Raw genomic sequence first — 26122 nt, 5'->3', positions numbered from 1 at the left:
TAAAGAACCCAAACTTTGCTCTACAGTAGAAATTAACACAGCATTGTTTATCATCTGTACTTCAGTAAAATAACTCTTTAAAAAAAAGAACCCCTGGACTTCTCTGGTGACGCAGTGGTTAAGGATCCACCTGCCAGTGCAGGGGACACGGGTTCAATCCCTGGTCCTGGAAGATCCCACATGCCGCGGAGCAACTAAGCCCATGCACCACAACTACTGAGCCCACACGCCACAACTACTGAAGCCTGCGTGCTCTAGGGCCCCCGTGCCACAACTGCTGAGCCTGCATGCTGCAACTACTGAAGCCTGCACGCCTAGAGCCCGTGCTCTACAATAAGAGAAGCCACCTCAGTGAGAAGCCCACGGACTGCAAACAGGGTAGCCCCTGCTCGCCACAACTAGAGAAAGCCCACGCACAGCAACGAAGACCCAATGCAGTCAAATAAAAATATATATATTAAAAAAAAAAAAAAGAACCCAAACTACTTGATAATTATTAGGAAACTGAATACAAATTGTTTTACTCATTTTTTAAAGAATCTAACTTTCAGAAAGATCTAACATTTTCCCATGGACTGAGAAACAGTTCTTTTAAAAAATGCTTTAGGGCTTCCCTAGTGGCGCAGTGGTCGGGAGTCCGCCTGCAGGGGACGCGGTTTCGTGCCCTGGTCTGGGAGGATCCCGCATGCCGCGGAGCGGCTGGGCCCGTGGGCCATGGCTGCTGGGCCTGCGCGTCCAGAGCCTGTGCTCTGCAACGGGAGAGGACACGGCAGTGAGAGGCCCGCGTACAGAAAAAAAAAAAAAGAAAAAAAAATGCTTTAGACATTTGAAGCTTAGATTTGGGGATCAAAACTGTCTGATAAAAATTTTAGCAGTTGAGGGACTTCCCTGGTGGTCCAGTGGTTAAGACTCCATGCTGCCAATGCAGGCGGCCTGGGTTCGATCTCTGGTCAGGGAACCAGATCCCTCACACTGCAACGAAGATCCCACGTGCTAAAACTAAGACCCGGTGCAGCCAAATAAATAAATATATAAAAATAAATAAAATTTATTTTTAGCAGTTGAATGTTTAAGGCACAAGTATTTTAAATTCTTCACGTTTTGTATGTTCTTTTAGTTTATTAATGCTTAGTAGTGAAAATTAATAGTAAATATATAGGAAAATACTCTTCTAAGATCCTAAAAGAACAACTTAGTTTCTTTCTCCGTAGGACTCAGTTCATTTTATCACCTGTTTTTTAGAGAAGGCAATTTGCCATGTATGGTTGCATAGTACTAATGTTATAGAAATTTTTGTTTATTTAATTTTTAGCTTATAGTAGAATGTATTTTCCCATAAAGTTTTCAGACTTGATGAGAACATTGTTCTTTATCTTTAAGACCATCTTTGATTATCTGATACATGAAGCTCAGTTCTATTAAAAATTATTTTGTAAAAAATTTGAGGGGATGGAATCTTTGGGCTGAGATTTAGATTAGTTGAAGATATATCTTTTTTAAATTCTTGTATTGAAAATGTAATTATTTGATACTCACCTAAGTGTCATTCCCTAGGATTTAACAGTGGAATAGATTCTGGGAAATTTTATCCTTTAAAAGTAAAATTAAGTAGTCATCTTTACATGTGCTAAGATCCTTTTATTCCTGTTTTTTCATTCATGACTAATTTCTAATTTAAATGTCGTTCCAGCGCCGCTGTGGTGTGTTTGGGTTCCTTGTATAAGAAGTTGGGTAGAATACTGGGTAACACCTTTACTGATACAGTGGGCAATATTCTTAAAGCTATGAAGAGTGCAGAGGTAAATACAGACTTTATGGTTTCTTGAGTCAATAAAAGAGCTTTACCTATGACAAGCATACATAGTATGTATGTAAATATATCCATAAATGACATTTCTAGGTAGTGCACATATGTACTTTGTATATTGAATCTTTATTAGAAAAGCAATAGTGCAGTAAATTTTTGTGTATTCAGATAAATTCAAATGGGCACAAACTAAGGTGTTTCTCTGGCAGACCCATCCCTGCTCCCTCTTCTTGCATCACCTTTTCCATCTGATACTACTTACTAGTGCCAGAGCAAGTGCTTGTCACCAAGGATCCAGATACGTAGTTGGTAACCACCATATACCTGATGGATGGATTAGTATTGTACCAGCATCAGAAGGGTGTAAGGAATAAAATCAGGGTAGGAAAGAGTGTGGAGGACATAAGCATGACTAGGGTCAGGATAACCTTTCAGTGGCCAGGATATATATTGTCAGCCTTAGCCTCATTGATTTGTTGGCATCATTTACCATTGTGAAACACCCTTTGTTTTTGTAACTGTCTCTTTATTGGACTTCCAAGATATACTGTAATTTCTTGCCAACTATAGTTTAACAAGTTTTGAAATTAAAGCATTTGTATGTTTGTATATCAAAAATTTTAAGTCTGTGGTACCTTATATTTAAGGATAACTTAGCACCTTTAAATATAAAAAAATCACACCAGTACCTGTTCTTACCTTGCTTGGAAAAAGTCTAGAAAACAGCCCTGAAACAATTTATAAAAATGCTGGCCTGTCACACACATTTCTTTTTAACTGTATCAAGATAAAACATGGGAAAATTCAAATGTAAAATCTGCCAAATTTGGGCTTCCCTGGTGGAGCAGTGGTTGAGAGTCCACCTGCCGATGCAGGGGACACAGGTTCGTGCCCCGGTCCGGGAGGATCCCACGTGCCGCGGAGCGGCTGGGCCCGTGAGCCATGGCCGCTGAGCCTGTGAGTCCAGAGCCTGTGCTCCGCAACGGGAGAGGCCACAACAGTGAGAGGCCCACGTACCGCAAAAATAAATAAATTAAATAAATAATAAAATCTGCCAAATTTCAAGAAGAATGTAACTGATTCAAGAATTTTAAGAAGTGAAGTCCATAACATAAAACTGGTGAGAGAATCAACTCAGCAGATCACTTCTGAGCATCAATAGTTTACACAAAGATTGAAGAAGATAATTTAGGAGGAGAGATTTTTTTTTGTAGTTTTTATAAGAGTTTATTACCATTTTATAACATAAAAAACTTTGCACAATATGTTTGAAAAATCTGAGAAAATTCAGATATTTTAAGATGGATAGAAGTTGAGATAATTTATCAGTGGCAGGTCTTTTAGTGGTGAAAGGAAAAGGAAATCTTTCTGCTCTGAAGGCACCCTGATGCTGAAGGTGAACAGATTTACAAAATGATACTGAGCACCATAAATGGTAACATGTGGACACAGGTATAGGCTATACATTAATTCTTTATTTATGTAAGAGAAAGCTCATGATGAAGACAAAGAAATGGAAGGCATTGTGGGTTTTAACATATATAGAATTAGAATATATAAAAACAGCAACATAAAGCATATGAGAGGGTATATGGAATTGTACTGTTTTAAGGGTCTTGCCACTATGAAGTGGTAAATAGTAGGTTTAATTAGAATGTAACCTATTAGGGATGTGTAGCATGATGGCTACAATAATCACTATTTAAAATAGTTATAACAGGGGCTTCCCTGGTGGCGCAGTGGTTGAGAGTCCACCTGCCGATGCAGGGGACACGGGTTTGTGCCCCAGTCTGGGAGGATCCCACGTGCCGCGGAGCAGCTGGGCCCGTGAGCCATGGCCACTGAGCCTGCGCGTCCGGAGCCTGTGCTCTGCGGCAGGAGAGGCCACAGCAGTGAGAGGCCCGCGTACCACAAAAAAAAAAAAAAAAAAAAAAGGTTATAATAATGTAAATATTTATACACCCCTCAGAGCATCTAAATTATAAAGCAAATATTGGCAGACCTAAAGAGAGAAATACACAGCAGTACAGTCATAGTGGGGACTGCAGTCATCCCCCCTTTCATCAATGGACAGATCACCCGGACAGAAATCAACATGCAAACCTTGGAGTGAACTACACATTAGACCAGTGGGACCTAATGGACGTAACCTGATCATTCCACCCCACAGCAGCAAAACATACCTCTTCTAGGGCACAGAGCATTCACCAGGGTAGATCACATATTAGGTCCCAAACAAGTCTGGGCAAGTTTAAGAAGACTGAAATCGCATGAAGTATCTTTCCCACCCGCAATGATATGAAACTAGGTGCCAGTAATGGCAGGAAGGCTGGAAAATTCTCAGTTATGTTGAGATTAACAGCAAACCACGAGGAGAGACCGTTAACATCCATAAATCTGGTTTTATTTAAAAGAATGTGTCTGTAAGATCTTTTATTTACTGAGGTATCGCCACTTTAAACTTTTTTTTTCCTCTTAACTCCATTGATTAAGCTATACTTTTTAGGCCTCATGATTAACAGAGGATTACTCTATAGGTTTCAGAAAATTTTAAGTTAGGGACTTCCTGGTGGCACAGTGGATAAAATTCCATGCTCCCAATGCAGGGGGCCTGGATTCGATCCCTGGTCAGGGAACTAGATCCCACATGCATGCTGCAACTAAGAGTTCGCAGGTCACAACTAAGGAGCCTGCCTGCCACAGCGAAGACCTGGTGCAACCAAATAAATTAATATTTTTTTAAAAAAAGAAAATTTAAAGTTATTGCTAAGTACTTTATTGCTCCTCCACTTTTACCTTTATGATTTAGTTGATACCACAACGTTTTGGAGATGTCAAAAGGGATTTCCATCTTTGATACACACCAGTAGTGATAAATAGCATTTGAAATTGGCGTAAAAGAAAGTTAAGAAGTTTCCCGTTAGGACTCATTTTGTTAATGTCTACCTATAATTACTATCATGCTCCTTTGAACAAAAATAAATTAATAACATTACTATGAAAATGATACTTGATCTTTCTCCAAATTTAACTTACCTATAGTGGCCTTAACTTCCTGAGACATAGAAAGCATTTGGAACATTTAGTAAAACATCATAATATAAGCAGCTACTATTTCTTGAGTGTTTACTAAGTCCAGGCACTGTGGTGAATGATTTCCCCACAGGGGCTTGTTTACTTCTCACACTGGCACAGTGGGGTTCATCTTATCCTCGTTTCATTTTTTCATTTCTTTTTTTTTGGCCACGCTGTGCAGTATGTGAGATCTTGGTTCCCCGATCAGGCATCAAACTCATGCCCCCTTCAGTGGGAGCACAGAGTCTTAGCCACTGGACCGCTGGGGAGGTCCCTTATCCTCATTTTATAGATGAAGAAATAAGTAAGAACAACTTAAAGTCACACAGCTACTAAGGTTCAGAGCCAAGATTCAAACCCAGGTCTTTTAAAATGTAAACCCAGACTTTTAACCTCTGAGTTAAAATACTTGAACCAATAAATGGTAAAATATCAATAGCTATGAACTCAACTGAGCATTTACTGTGTGTCAGGCACTGTTCTAAGCACTTCACATGTAGTAACTCATTTGATCCTCACAACAATCATTTAACTTTTATCTTTAAGATAAAGAAACAGATTTGCCCAAAGACATATAGCTAGTAGGTGGCAGACCGTGCACTCTTACCATGTTACGTCATTTATAGCAACCATTTATTGAGTGCTTGACAACATGCAAGTCTTATGCCTGGTGCTTCCCATATAATTTCATTTAATCTGCACATCAACCCTATAAAATTCATATTATGTTGAAGTGTAATATATACAAGTAACACTTTTAAAATAGTAAACACTAAGAAATAGCAATTATTCATGTGTCTTGATGTCAGAATAGGTTGGTTAGTGTGTACAAAAATCTGAGTATTTCTCAGATAAATTTCAATGCTTAATACTGTTCTTCACAGCGAATTTTTTTTCCTGTTCTTTAAATTTTTTCCTCTTTGATAGTCACAAGGTCGATATGAGATCATGCTGAGTCTGCAAAACATATTGAGTGGACTGGGAGCTGCTGCTACACCTTGCCACAGGGATGTTTATAAAGCTGCTAGATCCTGCTTAACAGATAGATCCATGGCCGTTCGTTGTGCTGCTGCAAAGGTAAAATAGTCTAATGAGTAGAATTTCTAAAAATTAATATAAAGACAACTAAATCAGTTTATTCCAGTGAAAACACTAGTAACAGCTACATGATCTTAGAGCTGCAACCTTGGTATTCAGATAGGACTATCTCATTTTAACATATGAGGAGACTGAGGCCCTGAGAATTATATGAATTTCCCAGGGTTCTTAAAGTGGTTAGCAGCACATTGTTGGAAGTGGGGAGTTCAAGTTACCAGACTCTAAGTATTCCTTCCATTCCACTGTGCTTCCTCTCTATAATTGTGTAAAATTTACATGTACGGTTTATGTTGTTTGAAAATGATTTGGTTTTGTTTTTATCATGCTTTCTTAACATAGTTGGTTAGATAGTAAAGTGTTTATGTTGGAATTATTCTCACAATTGCTTATAGCCAACAGATAGGTTCTACAGACATTTTTCATAGCCCACTGAATTAGAAATGGGTCTTTCTCCTACCCTTTGTGGACACGTTGCTTTGTATAGTATAATTTTTATGACTTTTTAGTAAGTATTCACTTGTTGTCCCTACAATCATTATTTAGAGACTTTGGATTTGTGTATTATTTTTGCTAGATCTTGATAGGTTCTGCAACTTATGTAGATCTGAACCTGACATTTATATTTTGTTTTTCATTAATTTCTTTTTTTCCCGATTGAACAGTGTCTCCTTGAACTTCAGAATGAGGCCGTCTTTATGTGGAGTACAGACCTGGACAGTGTGGCCACACTATGTTTTAAATCCTTTGAAGGCTCCAATTATGATGTGCGGATTTCAGTTTCAAAGCTACTAGGCACAGTGTTGGCCAAAGCTATAGTTTCTAAACATCCTGGAGCAGGTAAATTCATGTAATTATTTTCATAATGTCTTCCATAATTTTTTCCCAGTTGATTTAAACAAACATATGTAGCATTACTGCTACCCATTATTACTTTTGAAAAGAGGCAGAATATCATATAAATTTTAGTTTGGAAACATGTCTATAAGTCCTAAGATTTCATTTTAAAACAATTCAGTGAAAGTTTGAGGAAAAAATTAAAAGAACTCTTAAATAAATGTGCTTTATTCAGTCATTGTCTTCCTCTACACCATGGCTTTTTTTTTTTTTTTTAAGTGAATTGTGGAGTGTTGTCCAATAAGAGATATGATCTAATCCTCGAGAATTTGTTTTTTAAGCAGCGTGCATCTGATTACATACATTTGGCCTGCCATCTTCTAGATGGTGTAAGGGAGCAATGACGTAAATAATTCCAAACAGCAGATACTTGAAATTTACTGTATTTGCACAATTTGTGTTTGTGTTTATTCCCTATTTATACACTCCTAGGCAGTGAGCAAGGATGGAGTATTTTTGAAAACAAAAGGGTTTGCCTGAGTTTAATCTACAGTGTATATAAAACATCGGTGAATAATTAAAAACTTGCTTTATTATTCTGTCTCCAAAGAATAACAGCCTCACGCTAATGAAAATGTGATTGTTCTGTAGAGCATTGCTCCTCAATATCTGCAAACCGAGAGTACGAGCATCACCTGGGAGCTCTTAAGAAGTGCAGAAACCCAGGTGCCATCTAACTTACTAAATCAAATTCTCATTTTAACAAGTTTCCCAGATACTTTGTATGCACATTAAAGTTTTAGAATCATTGCTCTAGAAATTGTTTATTGTGACATTAAGAGTGTTCTGGTTTCTTCTAAGCCAGTGTTTCTCAACCAGAGCTGAGAGAGGACAGTGAGTACAGCATATCAGAATCACCTAGGAAGCATTAACAACTATATAGTCCCTTCATTCTCCAGTTGAGACCCACAAGTTTAAAATTCATAATAAATTTTTTTTTTAGGTTTTGGTTCTTCTAATCTTGTAATTCAGAGTTGTTCAGGGCATTTAAAAGGTTAAATCTTAAGCCATCTAAGAGATTGAAATTAGAAGAAGACATGTTTAATCAAACCCTCTTGAAAATGTGAATTGCTCATTTCCATAAATGTATCATTAGCACTAGTACACAGTTGCAGTAAAAACAAACAAAATACAGAATTGCCTAACAAATGTGAATAATATTTAAATGTATATCCTCCTAGAGTAGCACTAAACTAATAACAGCATTTTTGCAATCAGACTAAGCAAAGTGAAGAACCAGCTTCACCCACACTAAAAAATCTTTGGCCTAATCTTTTGTTAGGAATTCTGTCATCTTGCATCTGTAAGTTCTAGGCTTGTGTTATAATTAAGTTACTTTCATACAACGAAAAAGTGATCTAGATGTCATAGTAGATTTTTTTAAAGTAGGAGACTAATAGTTAGCAACACAGTGCTTAATAATTTGGAAAAGAAATACAATGGAGGTTTGTACAGTCAGCCACAATATTCGAAGATTATGAGGTACAGAACTGAAATGATTTTCCTAGTAAAATCAGCAGACTTCTAATAAATGGTATATTTTACCAAGGCATTTAAAAAGCAGGGATTGAGTATGACATTTTCCTAACATTGGCATAAGTTGCCAAGGATTTATGGAATCCTTTAAAGTTACTTCTTGACCATGAACCTCAAGTCGTACTATATGTCCCTCGTCCATTCACTGTCCCACTTTCCTAATTGACTGTTTTATACCTTTATCTTCTCCCATGTTACTTTCATTTGACGGCCTATCTTCCATAGGCTTCCCTACTAAATCTACCACCTTCCAGCATCTATACCCATATACTCTGACTTCTCCACTGTTACTAAGATGAATTATCTCGTCTTCTATTAAAGCCATACGTTCAATATGTATTAGAGCTCATCCTCTCACCTGCTCGAGGACATAGCTCTAGGAAGTCTCCCCTCTCCTACATCAACTTTTCCTTCTCTTTTGGATTATTCCCTATAAAAACATGTGCTTTTCCCCATCTCATCTCATGGGGTCGGGGCAAGGAAAGTCTGAGGATGAACCTGGAGCGTCTTGTGCCAGAAAATGAGGAGCTTCCACTGGCCAGCTTTCTGAAGAAAAGCTGGTCAAATCCAGCATAGTATTAAAATTAATAATGATAGAAATGGATTATAACCTGTTAAAGAAAAAAGGAGGGCTTCCCTGGTGGCGCAGTGGTTAAGAATCCGCCTGCCAATGCAGGGGACCCGGGTTCGAGCCCTGGTCCAGGAAGATCCCACATGCCGTGGAGCAACTAAGCCCGTGCGCTACAACTACTGAGCCTGCGCTCTAGAGCCCACAAGCCACAACTACTGAGCCCATGCACCTAGAGCCCGTGTTCCACAACAAGAGAAGCTACCGCAATGAGAAGCCCACGCACCACAAGGAAGAGTAAGCTCCCGCTCACCACAACTAGAGAAAGCCCACATGCAGCAATGAAGACCCAACGCAGCCAAAAATAAATAAATAAATTTATTAAAAAAAAAAAAAAGTATCACCACAGAGGTGGCATAGTGATTACAAATGGAAAAATATTTTACAGTGGACAAGACTGGAAGACACCTTATTCAGGTGTTCAAAGATAATATCGCTAATGTAGGGACAGATTGACACCAAGCCTGACATTTCTTTTTGATGTTATGCATTAAGAAGACTTACAGTATTACTTAATGTAGTTCTCTTGAGGAAAAACTCAAATTGAGGGCTTTTCTATAACTACAACTAGCCATATATGTACTCTTCAAAAATGAGAAAGTGATAAGGAAGACATGGAGTCTAGGTGAAGGGTACATACGAGTTTATTTTACTTAGTCCTTTGTTATGTTTATTGTTGTCTCTCCTTTTTAGAATTTATGATCCGCAAGAGCATGGATTTTGTACTATTCACTTATGTTCCTCTTCCACGTGCCAATATAGATTTTTATCTGTTTCATCTTCAGGCTGAGGAGTATATTTTTTGTTCATGACTTGGATTAACAGAAGTTTATTTTTCCACTATTTATGACTTAAGTCAATAATGAGGATCAGAGCTTGTGACCAACATTTTTCAGAAGAATGAAAGGGCGAAAACGGGTTCTTTTTTTAAAGGAGATGTTATTCCCTAGATATTCACAGGGAGAAACTCAGCTATGTCAAACTGAAGACAAATTTAAAACATTCTGCTTAACTAAGCTCTTAATTATTGCAGCCTAAGGGTTGACTGGGCAGTTTTAGTAATATTTAGCTTTGCTTTCTTCAGAGACTGAGGATGTAACAAAAGTTGTACTTGCAGTTGAGAATTTTTAGAAAACAGGCCATGGTGGTTACTTTATGTAAGTTTCATTAAGAGTTGTAGAGCATTTAGAAAGATAAAATTGTGATTTTGGCCTTTTTAGCATTTCAAAAGAATTTTCAAAGTTTTGTATAGCATTCTCACTCATGGAGAACTAGGGCCGTTTATTTATGTTTTCCCTTGTTTAACTTGAGGACAAGAGAGCAGTAGGTCATAATCTCAAAGTGGCATGGACTCTAAGATGTCATTGACATGATACATCAGAGTCCATTATGATTTGACCTCTGAACCGTCGTGTGACTTTATGTTTTAGTGTGCGTAATGTCCTGTAAATTTTGCCTTTTGTTTGGATTTTTAGTTTATTTTTGTTTCTGTTAACATACTGTTCAAGATCATGCAAACCAAGATCACGCATTAAAATTTAGTCTGTAAAATAGAATCACATGTTTTGTTTTGTTCTTTGTTATAGCAGCCTCACGTCAAAGCGTTCGCAGAGTATCTCTGGAGGAAGTTCTGGAATTACTAGGAACAGGGTTTCTACGTGGGAGTTCAGGATTTCTTCGAGCCAGTGGAGATATGCTGAAAGGAACCAGTTCAGTCAGTAGGGATGTCCGAGTTGGAGTTACTCAGGTTAGAATCACAAATCAGTATCTAAATGTAATTCTCACTGGCCTATAGTGAAAGTTTTAGTATCTGACTCCAGGTGGAAGTGATACTGTGCAAGGTCATCACTTATGGTCTCATGTTTATAAATAGATGGGGTGAGGCCAAGACGCTTTATAAAAAACTAGATTACAAGAGAACCTTATTTATACAAAGCCAACTAAATAGGCTATTACCCACAATGTGTTTTCAGTTTGTAATGATGGGAGACTATTGTTTATTTCCTTTGAAACATAAACAACATTTTTTTTTTGTTTCTAGGCCTTGGGCTTCCATGTGTCTTGCGGTTTAACATGTTTTCCATTGTGTTTGTGTGTGCTTATACAGTTCTGATTTAAGCTTTTAGGTACATAATATTTGGCATGGGCAATATTATATTTCTGTTTTATATGGTTTCTACTTCAAAATAAAGATTACAGCATGTAATCTACTTAAGTGCTTAAATTCTTGGTCCTAAACAAAACTTAAAAAGCTAAACCTTGGGAAGAGGGTCTTAGAATAAGGCAATATAGAGGTCTTTGCATTCTTTCCTTGAACTATCTTGTTTTCTAAATGCCATTATGGTTCAAAGCAAACATGTTTTTTTTTAAATTCACATATATATCCTCTTTATTTTATACTGTATGATATTAGATTTCATGAAAATATAAGACATCCCAGTATAATTGTAAACTGTGTATTTTAAGAAAACAGATTACATAAGAAAACTACTGTCTGTTTCGCTGGAGCAAGCCAAACCATTAACATTCATGAAAATAAAGAGCAGTGATTTGTCAACCATAAACTTTCTTTTCTGGTTTCTAGAACTGAATTCCCTTAGAGTTATGGTATTAGACCATAGTTCATTCTTACACTGTGTTCATATGTTTGATTTGGGTTTTCTTTTTCAGAATGTTAAAGACCTTAGGGACTTCCCTGGTGGTCCAGTGGTTAAGACTCCGGGCTTCCACTGTAGGGGGCATGGGTTCGATCTCTGTTTGGGGAACTAAGATCCCACATGCTGCTCAGCGTGTGGCCAAAAAATTGAAGGAAAAAAAAACCAACACAGAATGTTAAAGAGTTTGAATGCTTTGTTTGGAGAAGTCACAGGCACATTTTACTTATTAGCTAGCTATGCTGGCTATCCTGAAACTTTGTAGTCTGACCAAAATAAAACAGGCAGCATAAATGAAACCTCAGTTGAAAGACTGCATACTTCAATTTTGGCTTAACAAACAGAAAAACAGTACTACATTTATATAACTAAGGTGGCTATATAAATGAGGAAAGACTAAAAAGAAATGTTAATAAATTCTGCATATTTCATGGAAGAGAAAACATTAATATAGAATTGAAATTATTTCATTTTGAAGATAAAACTCTTTTCTTTTTTAGGCTTACGTGGTGTTTGTTTCAACACTAGGAGGAGCATGGCTAGAGAAAAATTTTGCTGCCTTTCTTTCTCATACCCTAAGCCTGGTTTCACAGTCACACCCTAAGGCCACCCAAACTCAGATTGACGCTGTCTGCAGTCGCCGTTGTGTTTCATTTATCCTTCGAGCTACTGTTGGAGGCCTTCTTGGAGAAAAGGCTCAAATTGCTGCTGCCAAGGATATTTGCCAGGCTATCTGGAAGTTAAAGAAAGTTATGGGTATGGATCTTCTAAGAGAGTCTGTTTTAACAGTGCTAAAGGGATTGTCCTTTTGGAAAAGCTGGACTTGTATATAATTATATTAATACCCAAAAAACACTTTTATAATACAGGTCAGTTGTTTCAGAGTAAAGCAGTCTATATATAGATGAGACATAAATTATCTACCTTGATAAGAACTATTATATATATATGTACTGATCTTAAAGGTTGGTGGATAGTAGTTCCTCAGAATTCATAATCTTCCTATAGAAGTTAAGATACATTGTCTTTGAAACAATTAGTTCATCTCAGTTCTTATACTGTCCTAAGTCTACTCTGCTTATCTTGAGTATTGATAAAATTGGAGTTCTCCCTTTCAGTGCCACTTGCTAAAAGAGTAATAAGGCATCTCTGATCAGGTTGCTTGAACTAAATTGGTTATATTAGTTTAATTCTTTCTCTATAGATGCAAGTCCCCATTTTAGTATTTTAGTTACTGCGTCAAGGGTTTCACATATATCAAGCGGAGGTATTAATTTTTACCTTCATATGTTTCTGCTCCTAGTACCTACCCTCTGTAATAAATTTTAATAAAACAGTGATGTCTAGTTAATTCTTATACTTCTATCAGATGCTGTAATGAGTGACGGTAATCTGGAAACCCGGCTTGGCTCCGCAGATGTAGCAGCCAGCCAGCATATGTTGGTATGTGCTTTACAAGAACTTGGAAATCTCATACACAGTCTCGGCACCACAGCTGCACCTTTGCTACAGGATTCAAGTGCAGGTATCTGTTGTTTGTGACTAGTATGAATACTTTGTTTTTACTTTTACTTTAGACAACTTTTCTCCAAGGAAGAAAAGCTCCCTCATATAGCTCATTTATTATAGATTCCACTATAGATTTATTAGAGTTGTTTTATGAAATATATATAATCAAGATTTTTAAAGGTTTGTTTTTTTGTTTTTGTTTTTTTTCTTTTGCTTTTGTAACTAAAGATGGTTCTCTAGGCCTCTCTATCTCCAACCCCCTGTCTGGAGATATTTAAGATAACACAAAAATGGAGAAGTAAACCTGAACTCGTATCTCTCATCTGCAGTGAAAGTATTAGTTTCTGTATGGTACAAGTAATTTACTTCCTTAAAGGTCTTTTCAGGCATTCTCTTTTCTTTCTCTCTTTGAAAATTATTTAATCACTTTGAGAGATAATTCACATACCATAAAGTTCACCCTTTTAAAGTATACAATTCAGTGGTTTTGGTATACTCACAGAGTTGTGCAAACTCTACCACTATCTAATTGCAGAATGTTTTCTTCACCCCAAGAAGTCCTACACCCACTAGCAGTCATTTCCCCTCCCCCCGGCCCTGATAACCACTAATCTATTTTCCGTCTCTATGAATTTGTCTATTCTGGACAAGATTTAATATAAATGGAATCCATACAGCATGTGGCCTTTTGTGACTGGCTTACTTAATTACTTTTTAAAATCATCTTTAATGGCTTTTGTCCTTTGTGCTACACAATTCCTGCTGACTGAAGCTTACATTATATTCGGTTTGTAACCTATTTATCCTAGGGCATATATTGTTTAAGTAGCAGTTGACATGAACTGTTAACATGTTTTGATGAAGGTATATGTTGAATTATAGCAAATGTAGACTTTTTTTTCTTACTGGTAGTGGCACTTCACTGTCTGCATAGTGGCTTAGTAACCCACTGGGGATCTAGTGAAGCCTTGATTTTCTTCAACATTTTGTTCTCAGGTTAAGAGAAATATGGTACATAGGGAGAATACTGATTATGTAGAGAAATGTGCCAGAAAGGATTTAAAGGAAAAGGAGGATGAAGCAAGATGTGACATTTCTTCTCAAGATGTTTTTGTTATTTATTGATAATTTTTTTTATATTGGTAATTTTTAATTCCTAGTACCAAATTAATGACCTCAAGATAAAGTAAGCAGAACATTGGCTTATTTAGGAAATAAAAATTTCCTTTGTCTCCTGACTTAATTTAAGCCAATTTTCATGCGATATAATGGTAGAAGTAACTCTTGGGTACAAAAAAATTATTTATAATTGTGTATCACTTAATATTTTAAATTCTGATTTGGCTTTTGATAAAAATAATATATTTCATATCTGTGTGGTTGCTTACTCTTTTGACTGTTTGATGACTGAGTTTTATCTTTGTAGCTGAGTCATCATTTGTTTATTCTGTCCTTCTAGGCGTCCTTGACAATGTCATTTCAGTTACTCTTCATCCTAGCATTTCTGCTCGACTAGCAGCTGCCTGGTGTCTACACTGCATTGCTGTGGCACTACCTTCCTACCTAACACCTCTCTTAGACCGTTGCCTTGAAAGGCTTACTGTGCTTAAGTCTTCACCTGAAGCAGTGACTGGCTTTAGTTTTGCAGTGGCAGCTCTGCTGGGAGCAGTGAAACATTGTCCTTTAGGAATTCCTCACGGAAAGGGCAAGGTAATGATTTCATTCTTCGCATATGATAGTGACATTTCAAGTTTTTCTTAAAAACATCATTGTCTTCTTGTGTATCACCCAGTAAAGAACCATGCAGGACAAATTTCTGAGCTGTCAGCTATACTACTACTTAAGTGTTAAGTATCATCAAAGTAATTACTGTGAAAAACCAAGGGATGGTTAAAAATTTTGTATCTACACTTAAAGAGGAGTTGCTTTCTCTGCTTTTTGTTAGAAATATCTCCAGTTAGTAACAGATTTTGTTCCTGAAGGCTTTTTTTTTTCTCCATACATTCAGCTCTGCCATAGAAGTACATTTTAAAATTGCATTGTAAAGGACAAATAGAGCTTCAAAAGAAATCTTAAACTTCATTTAATAATTTTGTAGTTAGTGGTATTCTTGGTGGTATTATTCTGGAATTAGTTTACATACCTGGTAAGATGAAGTAGATAATGAATGTTCTTAGGAGCCAAGATTTTCCATTAAAAAAAAAAAAAAAGCTACCGTTGTAGAATCAAGAAAATTAAGTAAAAGGCCCATATGTTAAATTTAAATTGAAAATATTAGTATGAGTGTTTAATTTCCTTTCACAGTGTCCAGACATAAAAGCAATGGCAACCCAGTAGCAGGAAACACCCCTAGTGCCCAGATTATGGCCCTAAATACCATTTCCAACCGAAAAGGAATTAGGGCCCCTTGGAGGAATGGCTGGTTCTAGATCTGGGACAGGAAATGTACAGTATAAGCCTGGAATATCTTGTCGTACTGGAAAGCAGGGAAGTCATCAGAGACTGTGTTCATTTTAAAAGGATGCAGGAGATAACTTTAGACTCTCCCCCGACCAAAGAGGGGATAATGTGTGCATCCAAAAAAATAATGATAACAATGGATAGAAACATAGTAAATATATAAAACACCAGGAGCTCATAATGATGACAAATTGCTTTGCTACTGAAAAATAATGGCTTTTGAGTGTAGCACTTTCAGAAAGATAAACGATACAGAACCTAGAAAGTAAATAACCCAGTTTTAATGTACAAAGAATTGTAAAGAGGACTAAAGAAATTTTGTTAATCAAATATAAAACACACACACACACAAATATATACGTATAAAAAACACAAAATAGGCAAAGCGTGGTGTGGGAATTTTGTTTCTTTTTGAATAGGAACTGTCAGTTGTCAGAGAATATTGTTTGACAGTGAAAAGCCCTCATAATCTGGGCCTCACACACATAAGAAATTTTTAAAAAATCACCATGGTTCCTTTCCATTTTCTTGTCCCTCCACGTCATTATTAATGAATATTATGGTATACTCTCTGCAGTTTAGGCTTTGCAGACAAATACACCGTTACTTCAAAAATTCTTAAATTATCTTGAATATTGCCAATGCCTTTGGGATAAGGTGATCAGCAACTTCGGGAGGTGATGTTATTCAGTTAAATTTATTATTTTAGTTATATTCTAAACTAACACATCACATCTTGCTAATCAAAGAACTGCCATTGCGTGTATTAAATTTAATGTCCTCAGATCTTATTAATTTAGGCAGACAGGCTTGGTTTGTTTTGTCCCCACCCTTTTTAAAGGGTGGGGGACAAGTAGAGGCTGCAAGCAGTCCTAAGTTAGTAGTAAGTTGGTTGGTTGTTTAAAAATATGCTAGCCTTCCTCTTTAGAAAAGGTATGTGCCAACTCACAATATTTGCTGCTCTTCTAGAGGTGATTGGTTACAGAGATGTTTTCTTAGACATGTTAGATGCCTGTCGGCGTTTGCACTCTATAAGCATGCATTATCCATAAAGATGAAATATCTAGTTTTTCCTCTGTGTTGTTTTAGAACTATTTCTTAGACTTTTAAAATATAACATTTTAATTAATCCCCCTTTACTGTGAAGCTACTTCATTGTGCGATTAGTGAGTACGTTTAACTGTGGTTATATAGTATATTGCCTCGGGAAAGACTATTATCAGCCACTCAGGCATCAAAGTAGTGTGCAGAATTTTAAAAGGAGAGAGTCCTGTAATGAAACTTCCTCTGGTAATTACAGATCTGTGAAAATGGTGGCTTAAAACTAAAAGTAAGTTCAAATTTTATATAGCGAAACTTGAACGGTTGTACAATGTTGTCACATATACTCCACAAAGAATTATAGGGTTGCTGTGTACAACCTAATATACCTATTGTATACCTATTATACAACCTATAATTTATCCTTGAAAAGTTACTTTTTTTAGTTTCACGTACAACATTGTCCTATGGTATAGTCTATGTGAATGACAGTCTTTTATCATGGACATTTATTATGTGTAAGAGTTAATTTTTCAAGAGATTGTTATAATTAGTTGCTGTCATTTGTCCAGTAACCTATAAACTGATATACTTTTTTTTTTTTTTTTACCTTGTTCTTCTATACATCAATAGATTATTATGACATTAGCAGAGGATTTGCTATGTTCTGCTGCTCAAAACAGTCGCCTTTCAGCTCAGCGCACACAAGCTGGATGGTTGTTGATTGCTGCCCTGATGACCTTAGGTAAGTCTTGTGGAGGGTTTACATAACTACAGACTGCTTGGTGTTTTCTGAGCATAAATATTCTAATGTATGATTTGACAAGAGTAACTTAATATATACCAGAATTTAAATATCCACATAAACGTTTTTCTCCTAGCAGTCACCTTAGGAAGCCATATACTTATTTACTCCAGTCCTTAGAATGTTTTTAGATGTCTTTATTTGAAATTCTCTTCAAGACCAATTTATGAACCTTAAGTAGGATAAGCCAATTTGATCAACTTTCACGCTAAACTCTGAATGAGTCTGGCTTTTCCCAAAATCGTTCCCATCTATCTTCAGAAAAAAAATTTTCTACAATATAAGGATAGGCAAGAGAACATGCGATAGCCCATGAATCCAATTCTGTAATTGTTCTGAGAATTTGGTGACACTAATAAGGTAGTTACGGGCTTCCCTGGTGGCGCAGTGGTTGAGAGTCCACCTGCCGATGCAGGGGACACGGGTTCGTGCCCCGGTCTGGGACGATCCCACATGCCGCAGAGCATCTGGGCCCGTGAGCCATGGCTGCTGAGCCTGCGCGTCCGGAGCCTGTGCTCCTCAACGGGAGAGGCCACAACAGTGAGAGGCCCGCGTACTGCAAAAAAAGAAAAATAATAAGGTAGTTACATTGACAGGGATAAGGCATGTTTAAATTATATTTATTAAATTTAAATTGTTATTTATTAGTGTAATTATTTTATGATCATGACTATTATATGTACATCCTGTAACTTTAAAACTCTATTACTTTATAAAAGCTATACTTTTAAGTTTCTTTGTATAGTTGTGTGGTTTGCTGCTAGGATATGAAACTAGATGGATTTGACCAATAAATCATTTTGACACCTCTGAAGTAATTTGATCTAAAAGGAGCTTAATTAAAATAAACAATCATAAATGAAGAGCCACTTTAATGTTTTTGAGATGATTAAAGAGATTTATTGGACTAGATCTGAGTTCAACCTATGGGCCAAATCTGGCTTGCCACCTGTTTTATACAGCCTGTGAGCTAAGAATGGTTTTTATGTTTTTAATGGTTTAAAAACAAAAAGGATATTTTGTGATACATGAGAAATATATGAAAGTCAGTTTTCAGTGTGCATAAATAAACTTTTTATTAGAGTACAACTATAATTATTTGTTTACATATTGTCTATAGCCTTTAGGCACTGCAGTGGCAGAATTGAGTAATTGCAATAGAGACAGTATGGCTTTCAAAGCCAAAAATGTTTATTGCATGGGCCTTAATAGAAAATGTTTGTTGGCCCCTGGCATAGATCATGATTTCACAATGTGATGGGAATAATGTGGTCAAGATTTTATTTGCTTTTGGCTAGGTGTTTCATGCCTGCTGTATTGATATTCTTGGTTAATTAAAGGGGAAGATAAACTACTTAATAAATGGCAATATTTTAATGAACAAAAGCTTTCAAAACAGGGTAATCCCATTGGAAGAAGAGTACAAGAGATCCTTTCTCCTTTATAAAAGAGATTAGTACATCATGTTTTAATGCACATTCATATTCAACATACCAAAAAGGAATAAAAATTAAGTTGATGTTTTATTTAATTTGCTGTTTTCTTGGGCTTTTTTTTCTTAATGCATGATTCTTTCACTTTATTATCAATTTTTAGAATGTGTTACGGGGTTGCTAGTAATTTTCAAAGGGTATCAGTGAGGTTTTGCTTTTAGATATCTTTATAAACTCATAGATTTTTATATGTTTCAGTTGAATGCAGTCATTATTTTTTTTTGACATCTTTATTGGAGTATAATTGCTTTACAATGTTATGTTAGTTTTTGCTGTATAACGAAGTGAATCAGCTGTACATATACATATATCCCCATATCCCCTCCCTCTTGTGTCTCCCTCCCACCCTCCCTATCCCACCCCTCTAGGTGGTCACAAAGCACAGAGCTGATCTCCCTGTGCTATCCGGCTGCTTCCCACTAGCTATCTGTTTCACATTTGGTAGTGTATATATGTCAGTACTACTCTCTCACTTCATCCCAGCTTACCCTTCCCCCTCCCTGTGTCCTCAAGTCCATTCTCTATGTCTGCATCTTTATTCCTGTCCTGCCCCTGTGTTAGCATACTTTCTCTTTCTGACTTAACTTCACTCTGTATGACAGAATCTAGATCCATCCACCTCACTACAAATAACTCAATTTCATTTCTTTTTATGGCTGAGTAATATTCCATTGTGTATAAGTGCCACATCTTCTTTATCCATTCATCTGTCGATGGACACTTAGGTTGTTTCCATGTCCTGGCTATTGTAAATAGGGCTGCAATAAACACTGGGCTGCATGTGTCTTTTTGAATTATGGTTTTCTCAGGGTATATGCCCAGTAGTGGGATTGCTGGGTTGTATGGTAGTTCTATGTTTAGTTTTTTGAGGACCCTCCATACTGTTCTCCATAGTGGCTGTATCAATTTACATTCCCACCAACAACATTGCAGTCATTATTGTTTGATCTTCAAATTGTTTCATCTTTAGTCATTGGGAGCCCCTAGTAGTTGGTTCATATGAAACTAGTGTTCTTTGATAACATCTTTATTTTTGGCATGACAAGATGTCCCAGCTTTTACATCATAATTTCTGCCTTAGAATGAGGGGCAGTTAGATACAAAATTCTAGAAATGACTTACTTCCAAGGAGTGGGATGTTAGGGGGAGTGGATCAGAGAGGACCCAGGTCAGAAGGCACCTAGGAGATTGGCATAGTTGTATATATTTAACTGTGATTAAAGTTATGTATATGTATTTTAAAAAAAATAATAATTTCTGCCTCAGCTTGCAACCAGTCAGTTCTCCAAGGAGCTCTGATTATATTTTGTGGGAAATGGAATTTAGATGACGGTCTGAGTGCTTTATTAATTTTTGCCTGGCAGTTTTAACACCTGTTTTGCATTTTCAGCATTTCCTTCACCATTTACAATTTTTATTATTATTTTTTAAAAATTCACTGTTCTGAGCTAATGTAAACTCATATAGACCACATTTAAGTCTGTTCCTCAAATGTGAACTCCAACATTTTTAATCCCTTTTTGCTATACTTCCCAATTTATCTGATGCCACATACAACACCTTAGATTCACTTGCAGGTATCTACAATGTGTGTTTGGTTTTTGTTAGATCCAACATTATTCTTGGTGTGAATGAACTTACTCTTGTTTATTTTTTTAACTTTGTAATTACTACAAACATTTTTAGTAACTTAGTTTACATATGTTTCTGAAATAAATTATCTTGTTACCTCTCTGGGACGTGATGCTACACTGTTCACTCCTGAGTTAGAGAGGTATCTTAAGGGTACAATGGCAAATATATATGGAACTTTTGTCAACTGTGGGTATTCTCAGTGACTTCATCCTTACTTTGTTTTTTGGTATCTGACTAAATTTTGCGTTCAGAATTTTTTCTATTTCCACAGCCCATTATATGAGTATGCCTGTGTGTGCATGTGAAACCTCTTACAGTCACTTACTCTTAATTGCCTTACTCCAATTTCCTTATTTTATCCCAATTCTATGGGATGTTTTTAGTACTACTTCATCAAAGAAAGTAGTGAGCAAGGAGTGAATTAGGTTTATTTTGCTGTAGGGATTAGCCTAGGGCCTCTTCCTAAAAAGCAAGTCAGGAGAAAAATGAAGAAATTATTTTGTTAATGTACTAAATTGCATGCTTAAAAAAAATAATGATTGGCTTGCTGTTGCCCTTTCATTTTGCCATTATGCTCTCACCTCTTCATATGCAAATAAGACAAGTTTTGAATGATAACTACATAATGTCAGATATATAAATGCTTATCATGGGTGGAGCACTGTTCTATATAAACTCATATAAGTCTCAGAAACTGTCACATGAGGTACATACTGTTGTTATCCCCACTTATAGGTAGGAAATTGAGGCACAAAAAGATTAAGTGACTTATCCAAGTTGAAATAGCTAGTAAGTGGTTGGAGCCGGGATGTTAACCTAGGTGGTCTCCCTCAGAGCCCAGTACAGTTCTATGCTGTGCTGCCATACTGCAGAAGAAAAGCATGCAGTCAGCAGAACATGGAAATAAGAAGTAGGGAGTACTTACAGGAGAATTTTAAGGTAACCCCAGAATTTTAAAGAATATTACGTGGGGACAGAAGCTGTGCGTTTAGGTTTTTATATGTCGTAGTTCTGTTTTCTTAACTGATAATGCTGCATGCTATCAAATACTTACAGTTAGCTCTCTGTATCCGTGGGTTCCAAATCCATGGATATAGAGGACAGATTGTACTATGCCACTTTATATAAGGGACTTAAGTATCCTTAGATTTTGGTATCTGGCGGGGGGGGGGGCTGGTCCTAGAACCTATCCCCCACAGGTACCAAAGGACAACTATAAAAAGCTATCATTGTACAGTACATTACCTTTCATTACTGGGTTTGTGTATTCAGTTCTTAAATGTTGCTTTGAAATATTAAAAAAAAAAAGTTCCATTTAGACGTATCACATCTGATTTTTGGCCTGGAACAAAGTTGCTATCAAAAGTTAGAATTACTTTCAGGATACAATGTTATTTCTTACGAACAGTAGTACCTGGCGTTTACGTAGCACATTAGTTTTACAGGCTACTTTAAAGTACACTCTGTTGTTTGGATCTGGACAAACCTTTGGAGATAAGCAGTGCAGGTAGTTCTGGCTTCATTTTACGGTTAAAAGAAATTGAGGTTCAAAAGAGGTCACAGCAGTAGTAGGAGAGAGGACACCAGAGCCCAGACTTTACTGTTAGTTCCTTATTTTTCCTCTCTGTACTCTAGTACCTTCAGATAGTCATTGATCAGTAGTACATTCATTGGAACTAGAGGGGCAAAGTAATCCAGCAGTAGTAGATTAAAATATGTTTACTTTAAGAGGGAAGGGTTTTAAAGAATAACCACTTTGGGTTCCTTTACAAGTGACAAGTTGAATAAATTACAGGTCCTGCGTTTGTCAATCATCACCTTGCTCGAGTTCTGCTGTTGTGGAAGTGTGTCTTCCCAGTGTCTCCGAAAGATCTAGGAACAGAAAAGAGCCGAGGAGATTCATTTACATGGCAGGTAACCTTGGAAGGACGAGCTGGTGCTCTCTGTGGTAGGTTGAGTTTAGTCTTTTCTCTCCTTTTCCTCTGGCTTTTTCCATCCTTTAACTTTACATATACTTGTATGTTTTATTTAAGTTGGGAAAAATCTGCTTCTGGGGATTTTTTTTATTGAACATAATTGATTAGTTGGTGATTATAACAAGTATGATGTAATAAACCAAATTTACATGTCCTTATCCTTAGGATGCATGTTTTATTATAATGCGATCAGTTGAGAAATGTTAAGATTGTTTTGTGTTACGTAGGTATTCATTCATCTAGGGTTGAATTTAATTAGCATTAACTAAGTATGGTTTCCATTTAGTTTTTTATATGTGAAAGTTATACCCTTTTACAACACACAGACCATTAAAAAATAGCATCCACCATGAAAATTTGAGCTTAAGGAGCTGTGGGTTCCCTGAAAAGACATGGAAGCACTAATATTTTTTTTTGAAGCACGTTTTCTTAAAAACCATCATTTTTAGGAGTAAAAATGCCATGAATAAACAAACAAAACCAAAATCAGTGCTTCCTTGAAACTGAATCTAACTTTTAAATATTCACTTTATTCTACATATGAAATAACTCCTTATAAAAACTTGTGTGTTTCAGGTAACATCTATAAAACCTAACATGCTGACTTAAAAGTCAGCCTTGGTTCTTTAGAACTAGTGTAGAACTGGCAAACTTGAGGGTCTAAGCTGCTACTTCTGAGCTCAAGGGCTGAGTAAAATCCCAGGAAAGCAACATTTTGTTAATTTGGTTGTTGGTCTCTTTTAGTAATTCTAGGAAGTTTGGGGGTTTTTTTGTTGTTGTTTTGTTTTGGTTTTTTTAGTTTGATTGGAGGTAGAAGACACTAGTTTCCTTTTATTTTACTAGAGTTTCAAGAATTTTTTTGATTTTAGCACATTTCTTTATTCCTCTAACAAAAATACAAATGCCTTACCATAATTGAATGCTTTCTTCATGGTTCATTACACTCTGCTAAGTAAAAGTCTGTTGTATTTTTCAGCTATCAAGAGCTTTGTTTCCCACTGTGGTGATCTCCTTACTGAGGAAGTAATTCAGCATCTTCTTCCACCACTTCCTTGCGCTGTGGATTTGCTAACTCTGTAAGGATCTGCTATTTAAACTTGATAAAAATTTTTAATAGCAATCAGTTACCCTCTAGTTATGTAGTATCTTATTAAGTACCTTAATAATGCCAGGTTTCTGTGATTGGTGAATGATTTTCCATTTGCAGAGGAAGGCAAACATTTAGTTATGTGATTTTTTTTTTTTTTTTTTTTTTTAGGCTAGGATCTTGAAAGAAAAGTACATATTAAAAGGGAAGGAAAGTTATTTGGTGGATAATGTATCTTCCATACAGTCAGATTTAACCAAGAAATTAAATATTAAGCCTGTTAACCTTTTCAGGTATGCGTTTGATTGGTTTGTTAGTGCTATTCTGTGTTCTTAAGAACCAGATACTTGTTAACAGTTTCAGGTTTTTGTTGTTTATATTTTCATACATTTGACTTACATTTTTAAAAAAATCCAATTTATGCCCTGGTCACTTATAATTTCCCAGTTAATAAAATGTACAGTTTAGAGAAAGTCTTTCCAACAAGTATTTAATGATATGACATTTTATGTATACAGAAAAATACAGTTAAGATTATGGCTTATGAAGTGTCATAATAAAGTGAAAACCTGTGAATTCAGCACAACTAGCACAGAGGTTAATGAAGGTTTGCTGTAAAGGGCCAGAGAGTAAATATTTTAGGCTTTTTGGCCCGGACAGTCTCTTTTGTACCTGCTCAATTCTGCTGTAGCTTAAAAGCAATCATAGCTAATCTGTAAATGAATGAATGTGTTCCAGTAAAACTTTATTTACAAAAACAGGCAATGGGCCGGATTTAGCTATCCCTGGACAAGAACACTGATACTATTGAAGTTATATGTGTGCTCCTCTCTACTACCATTCTTTCTGCCTTAGTTTAGAGGTAATCACTATCCTGAATTTTAAAGTTGTCATTCTCTTGCATTTTAAAAAGTGTATCACATATACATGTTTCCCTAAACAGTGCCTTGTTTAGTTTTGTTTGGTTTTGATCAGGCAAATGGTATCATAGTGTTTCTGAGACGTGCTTGTTTTACTCAACATGATATTTCTAAACTTCCTCTATGTGTCAGCTTGTTCATTCTTTTTGGTTGCTGTATAATATTTAATTATGTGAATGTACAGCAGTTTACCCTCCTGTCAATGAAATATCCAAACTATTTTCCAAAATTTTTGCATATATATATCAATAGTATATGGGAGTACCCTTCAGTCCACTTCTTCACCAACACTTACTCAGACATTAACTCTGGTTAATGCAGTAGGTGTAAATTGGTATCTTGTTATGATCTTACCTTATATATCTGATGCTTTAAGTGCCATTCTATATGTTTATTGTTCCTCACTATTTCCCCTTCTGTGAAATCCCAATTCATGCATATCTTTACCTATTTTTAGGTAACATTGTGTTTTGATTAATAGACATGCTTTTTTTTTTTTTGGCTGTGCCACACAGCTTGCAGGATCTTAGTTTTCCAACCAGGGACTGAACCCAGGCCCCACAGACATTCTTAATTTAAATGTCAAATTTATCAGTCTTTTACTTCTTGCTTAGTACTCTCTGTCTTTTGATTTAAAAAATCTTTCTCCAGGGTTATAAAGATACTTTCTTTTATTTCTCTCTAAAATGTTTAAGGTTTTTGTCCTTCACATTTAAGTCATTAATCTATCTGGAATTTATTTTTATGTTTGTAGTGAGGTAGGGTTCCAATTTCATTTTCTTTTTTAATATGGATAACAAATTGTCCCATACTTTACTAAAGAAATCCAAGCTTCCTCTCTCTGGTGACTGCCATTCACCTTTGTTGTGTATTATATTGCCATATAGACATGGTCTGTTTCTGTGCTCTCTGTTGTGTTCCATTTGTGTGTTTGCCCATTTCTGTGCCCATACCACATTGTCTTTATAATAAATTTTAGTGTCTGTTAGAATAAAGTTTTTGGCCTTATTCATCTTTAGGCATAATTTGGCCCTTTTTGGCAATTGATTGTCTCTTGTTGAAGTTTTAATTAGAGTTAAATTGAATCTATAGATAAACTTGAAGATAATTGTTATTTCTATAATACCCATAAACATGTTGTTGAGGTTGTTTACAAAGTATAAAATTTTTTCTGTTGTTGAGGTTGTTTACAAAGTATAAAATTTTTTCTATGTAGAAGTCTTAATGTCTTTAAAAAATCTATTCCTAGCTAGATACTTCATATTTTTCTTTGCAGTTATTAAATAAGTATGTGGGAGTGTGTGTGTGTATGTGTGTGTGTGTGTGTGTGTGTGTATAATGTCTTTATTGCTATTGTATTAAAAAATGTAATTGATCTTATATCCAGCCACCTTGCTAAATTTTCCTATATCAAGCATTTGTTTGTAGATTCTTTAGGATTTCTCCCTTTATGATATTTACTCATATATTCATTTGTATTCTCTCTCTCCTCTTAACGTGCTAA

The 26122-nt window shown here is 36.1% G+C and overlaps 1 protein-coding gene across 6 annotated transcripts in view; it reads left to right on the top strand.

The window, feature by feature from the left end:
• The window catches only part of HEATR5A (HEAT repeat containing 5A), a 110626-nt gene that overhangs the window by 19727 nt on the left and 64777 nt on the right, over positions 1-26122 (top strand). For all 6 annotated transcript variants that reach the window (XM_029239658.1, XM_029239657.1, XM_029239653.1 and 3 more), the window contains 10 exons: positions 1691-1799; positions 5810-5959; positions 6643-6817; positions 10625-10785; positions 12193-12448; positions 13062-13217; positions 14661-14911; positions 17336-17447; positions 22431-22583; positions 23588-23687. In XM_029239658.1, coding sequence (XP_029095491.1) covers positions 1691-1799; positions 5810-5959; positions 6643-6817; positions 10625-10785; positions 12193-12448; positions 13062-13217; positions 14661-14911; positions 17336-17447; positions 22431-22583; positions 23588-23687 — 1623 coding nt within the window. The remainder of the gene's footprint in view (positions 1-1690; positions 1800-5809; positions 5960-6642; positions 6818-10624; positions 10786-12192; positions 12449-13061; positions 13218-14660; positions 14912-17335; positions 17448-22430; positions 22584-23587; positions 23688-26122) is intronic.

This window comes from Monodon monoceros, unplaced genomic scaffold (assembly GCF_005190385.1).
Source record: "Monodon monoceros isolate NGI ecotype Baffin Bay Population unplaced genomic scaffold, NGI_Narwhal_1 Super_Scaffold_21, whole genome shotgun sequence".
NCBI classification, from domain to species: Eukaryota; Metazoa; Chordata; class Mammalia; order Artiodactyla; family Monodontidae; genus Monodon; species Monodon monoceros.
This window is presented reverse-complemented; position numbering and strand designations above follow the sequence as displayed.